The sequence below is a fragment of the Papilio xuthus genome, unplaced genomic scaffold, assembly GCF_000836235.2.
Source record: "Papilio xuthus unplaced genomic scaffold, Pxut_1.1 DF825946.1, whole genome shotgun sequence".
NCBI lineage: Eukaryota > Metazoa > Arthropoda > Insecta > Lepidoptera > Papilionidae > Papilio > Papilio xuthus.
This window is the reverse complement of record NW_013532703.1, coordinates 14,957,018-14,968,052: the sequence shown is the minus strand read 5'-3', so window position 1 is coordinate 14,968,052 and position 11,035 is coordinate 14,957,018. Positions and strand designations below refer to the sequence as shown.

The 11,035-nt window shown below is 38.1% G+C and overlaps 1 protein-coding gene across 1 annotated transcript in view; it reads right to left on the bottom strand.

Annotated features, from left to right (window-relative positions):
- Klp31E (kinesin-like protein 31E) overlaps positions 1–11,035 on the bottom strand; it is a 41,623-nt gene that overhangs the window by 10,335 nt on the left and 20,253 nt on the right. The window contains 9 exon segments of the mRNA XM_013321106.1: positions 2–103; positions 227–421; positions 552–804; positions 894–1,046; positions 1,295–1,531; positions 1,858–2,060; positions 2,301–2,459; positions 3,263–3,584; positions 3,764–4,009. Of these exon segments, the coding sequence (XP_013176560.1) occupies positions 2–103; positions 227–421; positions 552–804; positions 894–1,046; positions 1,295–1,531; positions 1,858–2,060; positions 2,301–2,459; positions 3,263–3,584; positions 3,764–4,009 (1,870 nt within the window).

Genomic DNA, 11,035 nt, shown 5'->3' with positions numbered 1-11,035 from the left:
GCCGCCTGCAGCCGCCGCAGCTCGCGCGCCATGCCCGACACGCGCCGCTCGTACTCCTCTTTCACGCGCTTTAACTTCTCACTAGGGGGCGACGCTTGCGCAGCTACAATATACAAAACATTTTTCCTTTACCAATAAGCTAATCGCGTTTTAGAACACAATATAGGAAGACAGTAGACTGATGAATAGTTTCAGATTTAAGGGGGCGTGGCTTTGTTGTACGTACCGAGTGTGGCGAGCACCTTGTCGCGCTCCTCGCCGGTGGCCTTGATCTGGTGGTGCAGGGTGTCGAGGCGGTGCTCGTAGTGCGCCCGCAGCGCCGCCAGCCGCCGCTGCGACGCCTCCAGCTGCTCGATCAGCCGCGCCTTCGTGTCGATGTCCTCGCTTAGCGCCGCCAGCTGCATCGTCAGCATGCGTTGACCTATACACACACACGTCGTATACTACTATATATTTTATACATACATCCATTAAGTGCCGCACCCAGAGTCCTTAAGAAATCCCCTTAGTGTAGATTTCGTAGCGTAAGCGTAAACAGAAGTGCAACATACCAGCGGTCTCCGCCTCGATTTCCTCGTCCCTTTCATCATCAGATCTGTCGTCGTCGTCGTGGTCGGAGGGCTCGGAGTCCCCGGCGCTCTCGCCCTCCGCACGCTCTCTCTCGCCGATGGGCTGACCGTTTTCCTCCCCCTCGCCCTCGCCTTCGGCTGCCGCCTCCCGCCCCTCCCCGCTCTCGCTCACCTGCGTGGCCAGCTTGCGCTGGAACTCCAGCTCGCCCATACTACGAGCCAATAGTTCTTTCTCCTGTAGAACAAAAGCATATTTTGGTTACAATACTTTTAAAAGACCATACAATTTTTTTTTAAATATTTAGGTTGTATGTAATGTGTGACCTTGTATAGTTCCCTCTTGGCGTCGTCCAGTATGGAGTTGGGGTCTTGTTGCGAGTCGTGTCGCGTGCGCGCCTCGCGCTTGCGGCTCGCCTCGTACAGCGCGGTCGCCTCCATCAGCTGCGCGCGCAGGTCCTCTATCTCTGTCACGTAACCCTGCCAACGACACACGACAATAATAGCTTAATAACAATTAAATAATGAAAAAAAAATAATAAGTTCTACTTGGTACGCCATCAATGAATGGAGAGCAAGGGTGATACATGAGGAGGAGTCTCTTGGATGCTAATGACAAAAATAATGGAAATACTATTCGACATTTCTTACCATTTCTAAAAGAAACTTAATTTTCTCATTGATTTCAAATTACTTATTTAATTTGTACGATGTGTAAGGGAGTGTACCTGTACGAGCGTGGTGAGGGAGCAGTCGGTGGCGTCTGGACTGACGTCGCGCGGCGCCCAGGTGCCCAGCGCCTTCTCCGCCACCAGCTCGCTGTTCCTGGCGGAGAGCTGCTCGATGGTGCCCTGCATCGCCTTCACGCGCCGCCGCAGCGACTCCACCTCGCTCGTGAGGATAGCGTTCTCCTGCACCACGTCGCTCCATCCCTCCTCCCCGTTCTCTGATACTACACGCTTACCCTGCACGATACGATATCATGTTGCAAATATATAAATACACAACACTTTTATATTTACTGAAGTCAACCCTAACGCGTAAACTAACTTACTAAAGCCAAAGTTTACTTCTTACTGTAATAAATGCGAATGTATGTCAGAAGGTATCTTCAGTACGATTGCACGGATCTCGCTGAAATTTGGCATTGGTATAGAACATCGTCTGGAAGAACACATAGAACTACTTGCTAAATTTTATTTAGGTCCGCGCGGACGGAGTCGCCGGTGATAGCTAATAATTCCTATTTTAGGATAATACAAGTTCCTAGAGTAAGCGTTATATTCTTTACCTGTTTATACTCTGCGATTTCCATCTGCAACCTGGCGACCTCCTGTCGCAGCTGGTGTATGGTGCGCGAGGTGAGGTCCTGGTTGACGACGCAGCGGTTCTTGATGTTGCGCGCGCGGTTCGCGTACTTCAGCGTATTTAACGTCTCCATAAAGTCTCGATCGCTCGGAGACACGCAAGCTATCATTACTGTGTTGCTGTTGCCTAGTTAAAAGAAAAAAATATATACTTATGTGTCTTATCTAGTATACAAATCGTGATATAATCCAAGATTTGATTTTTGTTAATTTACTAATTTTCTTGTTAGAAAGGGGGGATTCGAGCCATGATCGAAAATCTGTACCCTAAACCATTAGGCTATTGACGCTTCAAACTAGCTATTAGGCCTTTGAAGATATTAACAATAATAACGGTCATGCATTGCACGTAGTTAACAGTTCTTACCGCCAAGAGAATCCTGTAACAGCCTGGTAAGTTTGGAGTCCCTATAGGGCACGTGCAGGACTTTCCTGGACTTGTCTCCTAGCGCCGATATAACATTTCCGAGGGCTAGTAACCCGCAGTTGATGGAAATGCCTTCCCGAGCTCGTTCGCCTGTTGCACCTGTAAACACGTGAAATGGGGTAAGCAGATATAAGGCTTAGAGATTTAGCCGATTATTTACAAAATAATATACTTAATTGGTGCAAACACACATTTTTCAGACATTTTTAGGATAGATTTTTCGGATAGTTAACACGTTCGATGCCACTTCGATTTTTGGTATGAAATTAAACTCCGTAGTTACTGAATGTGTTAGGTATCAAACGAACAAATAAATCAATATTATGGCCATGAAATCAAAACATCGTTTTTTGTCCAAATGCATATTTACCCATATTGTTTTCAACCCACAGAGTGCATTTAAATAACAAAATATTCTTTCGAAACTGGCGCCTTAGGTCATTGGTTATTTTTGAATATTTTTTGTTACAGCTCTTTTAGAACTGAAATAGAATGTCTTTGTTATGCTTTGGTTTTAAATTTATTATATCGATACTACTAAAATAGGATAGAGAACGATGTTCTTAGAAACGTTTCTGTGAAAAGGTGACCAGGAAACGGTATATCACATGTCAAATATGTGATGTAGAAATAGTCGAGTGAGTTCAAATCAAAAGAACTGTGTTAGCTAATAATATATTACTACGATTCTTGGTATTTACTGTTAAAAACCCTTCGAATAAATTTGAAAAAACTCAGTCGATAAAAAAATATTTTTGTAATCTGTTACCTAATTTTGAAATCTATATTTAAGAAACGGGATTTTTTAAATATAATTTAAGAAAACATACAGTGAGAAAAGGGCAAAATAAAAAAATCCCTAAACTTTAATCTATTATAGCACAAAGTAGTGTAAAGAATACCTGTTCGCTTAAGTCGTTCGGAACCGGCCAGATCTACAAAATGGAACTTGGCGGTGAGTGTCTCGTACTGCTCCGGCGCGTCCGCCTCCGCCTCCTTGTCCACTGTATCCTGGTCCGTGGCCAATCGTCGTTGTCGTAGTAACAGTGTGAATACGGCATGAGATCTTGATGACGAGGAGTTCATGTTTGTGGCCGCAGTGGTTCGAGCAAGCGCGCCCGCGTGCAGTGCTCCCAGTGCATCCCTGACGCCTCGGACCGCACGCATTGATGCTCCTACCACCTTCACACCACCACAACCGTCTTCTGTTATCCTGAGTGCTCCCTGCAGATAAACGTTATTAAAAGGTTAATCGTTGACATATACTTCAGATCATAATAGTTCATTTCTACATGATTAACGTCAGCTTTCAGAGCAGAAGGTAAATTTCTCATACTAAAGCTACATTTATAGACCTCCTGAGCGAAATACCCTGAGTAAAACAATAAAACCCGTATCCTTACTTTAGCGAAGGGATCTTTGGCCGGATCGAGTAGATCAACAATATCCTCATTGTATAACTCTATGAACTGCGCTTGCACTGAGAACTCTGGCGGCAGCTCGCCCTGCGCACGCGCCGCCTCCGCCCTCTGCTCCGCGCCCGCGAACAGGTCCCGGATGGCACGCGGGATGATGCCGCGCCGGGTCTCGTCCCCGTCCCCTTCGCCCTCCCACCCGCTGCCCATGGTATACGTCTTGCCAGATCCTGTCTGTTGAAAAAATAAAAAAAAAATTCTATAACAGTCAAATACACGTCACCCCTAGAAGGTCTTGCAGGTTCAGCACTATTTTAAAGTCAGTCAGTATTGTATTTTTTCCTAGAATTTATTCCTGTTTTACCATCTAGGTATGCTCTTCCTATGAATGTCTCCTATATCGTAAACCATACATTAAATATTTAAACGACTTCACTAATGAATTCTCAGTCTAAAATAGAATATTAAAATTCACTAAAGGCATTGTCAACAGGAGCAATAAATAATGGGCACGTGGTAAAGCTGGGAGCAATACGAGGCGTCCGCGCGTCTGTGACGGCGCGCGTGCCCGACATGCCGAAGTAAGCAAAGGTACGGCCCTACATACAAATGATGTTCTTTGCATTTTCTATGAACTCGTCCAGACGAATACAAAACTAAATATAGTTTTGTTAAAACAGAATAATGAAATTTGTTCGTTTAAAAATCGAACTGCAAATGTGATGTTCCCGCTTATACTACGCTTTCGAAAATGTTTTTATAAAAATGTCAAGTTAGTACTTGGGATAATACCGGCAATGAAATCTGCGTAGAGGCTTAGGAATCATAGCAATTACAATTGTTTAGTGACAAAAGAAATGTAAACAAAGTATTAAACGAAGTTTTACTTTCAATCCGATAACAGAGGCCACAATGAGTGAAGTGAAAGTCCGGCATAGTGATGCGAAACTAGGCACTGGATACAATAGCAGGAATGTTATCAGATGCCCACTCTACCATGAAAGGTGACTCATGCAATAGACTAGATTACAGAAATTCTAGTAACATTATATATGATTACGGAATTCACGGCTAATTAGACAAATTTCTAGTCTACTTGGATTTGATTTTTGATGATGGCAATATCATCAGGTGGCATCGTAGTCAAGCGCTGGTTTAATCATCATAAAAATGTTAGAAAAATTAGTCCTGAAATCATTTTTGACGTTTAATAAATAGATTAGGTAAAATAACTGTCGTCACGATAGCTGTGCAGTTAATTATTGCGTGTTAAAAGAGCTTAATATCGGTTAAAATATTCATAAATGCACCCACAAATTGTCAAGTTTCCTCCGGTCGTTTTCTGATGTGTTGGCTAACGATACGGATTTCCCTCTACGTCACGGGCTTTGGTGGGCTTATCGATCGCGCCGTTCAATTACAAGCGCCGGTATACACCGCATTGTTTTATGCTAACTTTTTATACAAAATGACTGGGCTCTTGTAATCAATCTCGGATATTCTCTCTTATTGCTCTTGTTATCTATATCGCGGTTATAAAAAGTCGTGAAGTATTATATCAAAGTATATTAATTTTGTGTCTTTTTAATTGTTTCAGATATTTGATTGCGTTAAGTTAATGAGTTAAATCTAATTTAGGAGATGGTTATTTTGGATGTTGATTGACGTAAGATTCTTTCATTCTTATTTCAAACAAAAAGCCTATAATATTTACAGTATTTTTGAATTCTTAAAAATAAATACTTAATTACTGTTTAAAAATACAATAATAATAGCTGCAACTTCTTTAAATTGCGATTCATGCGTATATTAAAACGTTAAATGACTTGTAGCAATTATCTTAACCTTGTAGGTTTTTGTTGTGGGAAGTAAAAGTTTTTGCTGCTGTGACATGTTTTTGCAAGCGATTTAAATAGTGTCTATTAGGTAGGTAACGTCAGAATGAGATTATGACACCAGTAAACTAAGACCAAGATGTGTCGTGTAATGCGGTCCATATTTATAATTCAAGTTAAATTTGTAAGTTTAAAAGATCGTTTAATTTTACCGAGGTAATTAGCAACCAAGGTGATACTTTAACGTTTTATGAACATTTAAATGAAATGTAATTAATTTGGCCTTCTTAATTATGCAGTTAGCTACTGTATTAATTATATTTTTTGAACTTTCCATTTTATTTTATGTTAAAATTACGCAAATGATATCAAGAGTAGTAAATTAGAAAGAGCAGTTCAAAATAAAACCATTCCATTTACAAAGAGTGTTACATAAAATCTTATAAAATGAATATTATCTTAACAAAGAATTTTAGTAACACAGATCAAATGAATATTCCATAGTTAATGTTTGTTTAATAATAGCGTAAGGCACGATTCGCTAATATACAATACAAACTCAAGCGAGGACACGCGGCGTAACACGACGACGGACAAACATACCGACAAACAGATACGCCTCATTGGCCACTGTTTAAATATAAAACCTATTGTACAATTAGGAATGTTTCCTTAAGCCTTCGACTCAGGTACCTAAGCTTAATCAACACTAAGTCAACACGGATCTAATACAATAAATTATTAATGAGATGATTAAATTTACTATAAACCTGAGTGAGCCTTAGTCATTGTCACAATTTGCGACATGCTTGGAACACAATAAAGAATAGGAATCGGAGGCACTGAAATTCTACCTTAAATTAGAGAATATAATTAATCAATTCTTATACAATACTATTAATTTCAATATCCTCGATATTTCCTTGTAAATCCTTATCAAAAGATAGCCCAGGTATTGACTACTGTAGATAAGGAAATGCAATGATATACGATCCTTCAATGGTCATTTCTGATAAATAATAAAACATAGTGTTAATTTGAATACATTTGGTTTTTGCCACTCATGTAGTTTTTAACAGACTATATAAAAGAGGTGGCCCATATATTTTTAGAGACTGTAATCCATCTTTTTCTACTAAATTGTGAAGATAACCCTCCTAATTTTATAAAAAAATGCTTGTAATATCATACGATATCTTTCTTATAGTAATTAAAGTAAATTAAAGTAGTACTGATCGCGTAATATCGTTAAAATGCTGTTAATTTGCCGACTTCAAGAACATAGACGTAAGACTGAAGGAAACTTATTATAGATGAAGAAAATAAATTCGAAATGGTAGTACAAAAAATTATCGTCATTCAAAAAATATTAAATTCAACATTACTGAGATTTCTGTCTTGTATTTTGATTACGCGCTACTAGCGCCACTTTTTATTTATTAAAATGCGCATAATTTAAATAAATTGGAAATATATTTACCTATTTGGTTCTAGTATTATCATTGATGCCTGCCCACATTTTATCACTGCAGAGATTAGTATTGATAAAGCCATACTTGGCGATATTTCCAAATAACAAACATCAAGTACTGAATACAGTCAAACGAAATTAACTCTTATTTCTATTATCTTTAAAGTTGAAATTAGTATTTACGTGATTTTTAAAATACAGCGTGTTCTAATAAGGATGGCGCCTTGAATATTTAAAGTCATACTGTTATCAGTTATTTGTCCAAAACTTTGTGTTAATGCGAGTCATTACGAAACTGGCGATTATATCAGAGTTAAGATGCAAGCAGCATACAATGCATGTGACATTGGACTTCAATGATAAACCAGTGCGGAATACGTAATTTTATTACCATTTGTTTGCAATTTACTAATAATATAGGTTTTCCTTGATATTAGAGCCTCTTAGTTAAAAAAGCTATTAAGGATTTAATGGATGTCAGCACTGGGGAAGTAATTGCAGGTATTTCCCCGTATGGGGTTAATACGGGTAAGGCATTCTTACCACGTGGTTGGGTGCAATATACAAGTTGCATGTTGACCACACGCGACATTTTCAACTGGGTAAAATTTTATCATTCACCCGTCAGAGTTTTTTTGTATGAAGATATCTTGACTTTCATAGAAAAACATTGAACATCTCCCTATCCTTTTGTAAACGGGGTACCATAAGACCGTAGGACGTAATATAAACTAGCTGTCGCCCGCGTCACAAGATCTAGTGTTTTTCAAAGTTCAAACGCTCGTTAAATGGATCCGTCAGTATTACGTAATTAAGATATTTTAAGGTGTGCGTATAAAAATATTACCTAAACGCTTACGACCGTGACCTTGCGTCCTTACTATCATTTTAGCATGGCAAATTTATGTCTCAACAAATACGTGTTTTATGTCCACGGAATAAGAATGTGGTAGTGTAATAACATAAAGTTAAAATAAATTTAGTAAATTTAAGTAGTATAAAAAGTGTTTCAGATGAAAGTATAAAAACGAATTCGCAATATCGATATCGTATCGAATCAGAGCGAGCGTCAAATCGCCAATTCTGATTAGTTCTGGTAAACCGATTCAATGTTATATTTAAAATGTTTTTACACTTCACAAAACTGTCTATGAAGATACGCCGAATAACATTATACATACGAGGTAGAGAATGCTACATTTTACACAAAATGACAGATCGATTTTTGCGAAGAACAGTCGTTAAATGAAAAATTAAAAGAACATGATTTACTTTACAAAGAAAGTCTGTGTTTAAATTGACTCTTGTAGTTATATTGTGTATAGAGAATCAATAAAATTAAAAGAATTAATAAAGGGTGAGTTGGTTCAATATTTGCACCCTCGTAGCGTATTTCGATGGGGTTCGGTCACCCTTGCCTGGTGGAGACTTATGATAAACGACTGCATGTAAGTGAAATATTCAACAATGTTTAGTCTTTAAGCCCCATGATTTTAATACATTTTTACCATTACAAACTGTTTATTGTAAATCTTAACATGAAGTTTTTAGATGAGGCCCTCAATCAACAAATTTTAAAAAATATTCATGTATTTTTAAAACCTGTTTTAAAGCTTATTAAATAAGTCGTCGTAGAATAAACTGTCTAATAGAAATACTACGCAATACAACATAACACGAATGAAAAACAATCGTGAACCGAATTCAGGTGATCATCACCAAATTCAAGTGAAAGCAAACTCAAAGTTGGTACAGACATGACTTGTGCGTACTGTACGACCAAGTGGGGCCACACAATGAGTTATGAGTCACAATAGCAAAGTGTTAATATGTAGGAAACGCCTGCACAGAAACATGCATCACAGTACACCGCCCGACCTTATACGGTATTGTCGGTTATGGTAACACCCTGTATATAGACCAGAATTTGAATTCCAACTTACGCAAATAGAACACAACGCACTGCCACATATTTGCCTAATAAGTGTACGTATAGGTTGGAAGCAAATTCTGCCATATATTTTTGTGTTGATATTGTTTTTTGCATATTATGCAATACGTTTTGTACCTAAGTACTTAGATCCTTGCAGTGCATAAAAAATAAGGGTTACGTTTTTTTTCGTATAATGTACGGAACCCTAAAAACAATTAAAATATTTATTATAATTACGAAAATTTGGATCAAGTCCAAGTCAAAATTTATTATTTTAATCCACTGTAAATTATGGTTAGGTTCTCAATTCATCTGTATGTTTTGGTATTAACCAATTCCAAATTTCAAGTTTCCTTAAACGTTTTTGCCTACAACAAAAACCGTTGCTCCTCGACATGTCATTGCTAAAATTTTAATGAAGTAAACTGAATGCGTATATCTAATAACATACGTAATTTTCCGAGGCCACACAATGACCTCAGAGATCGATGAGGCCGTTGGATTTGGATTTCTTCATTTACTACAGGCCTCCGATAAAAATTGAGCAATTTTAACGAATAATATTTGAAAATATAACATCTTTTATATATCACGTTGTTTGTGAAGTATAAAAAATAAACAGTGAAAATAAATTTAAAAAAAAGTAATAAAGGAGACAATGTGCCCTTTATAGCTTCTCACATGATTATAATATACCATTTACATTATACTAGGTGAAAAGGATCGTGTAATTTAAGCGCAGGAAGCTTTGCTTTATTATTTTTCAGTTCCTTTGAAGTTGCACCGTTTTAATCCACATTACGCTAATGTATGTGCATGCGCTCTTATACTCTACTCATGCTATATTAAAATTGTAAACGGCGATTTTGAATTACATTTAGAAAGTTGTTCAAGTGTTTATTGTGTATCATTATTTTAGTCTTTTATTAATACCAACATATCTTACTTATATTATAAATGCGAATGTTTGGATCTGTGGATGGATGCTTGTTAGAAGGTATCTCCAGAACGGTTCCATGGATCTAACTGAAATTTGGTGTAAATGTTGAACATAGTTTAGAAGAACGCACAGGTCTAACAGTGGTAGAGCCCGCTTTAACATCTTCGCACGAATCGGCCCGGCTCGCCCGGTGAAATACCACGACCACACAGAAGACAGGCGTGAAGTGGAAGCAATTCCGCGTTTCGTCTGATGAGTGTGCGTCCCGGAGGCCTAATTTAGTCCTCTTTCCCTTCCCATCCTTTTCTTTATAAGGAAACGATGGGAAGTGGAAGTGGACTTTACGGATGAGAGGATGCATGGAAAGGGAAGGTATTTTCTTTCTGTGCATCCTCTCCTCCGTCGATTAAAGGTAGGCAGCGCATATGCAATTGCGTATGTCTATGGGCAGTAGTCACTTCGCTATTTCAGCGATTTTAGGTGGCTGCTCGCTCGTTTGCCACCTTTTGATATAAAAAAAAAAAAAAGGCTACTGATTAAGTTTTTTTAACCATGCGCGGCCGGAGTCACGGGTGACAGCTAGTTTTCTTGCTATGTCTGTAGTGAATCTTAGGAATGAATACCTGTCTGGTATTAGTGTATGACGAATATCGATGAAATATAACTATTTAGATCAGCATTGTCTTTGGTGCAACTAAAACGCCACCTGGCGGACATCCGTCATAACTATCTGAAGATTTTAGATAAGACATATTGAACCATTGTTTGTGACATTAAACAATATATGTCGTTGGATCGCGTCACAGCAATAGGCAATAGACCTTCGTACCACGGAATATTCTATGATTTAAGTTTACATGCAAATCGTTTATAATTACTTGAGATCCATTTAAGATGTAACAGAATGTGATTACATTACCGGTTAACGTAGAGTTAAGGATTTATGACGTTAGTAGAAAACGATCAATGTATTAAAAAGGTAAGGTAATTCTCATTGAATATTTTAATCGGTTCTATAAATAATACAAAGTCGTGAGTCTGAATACAATTGGCTAAACCTTTGACTACTACTTTATGTCAT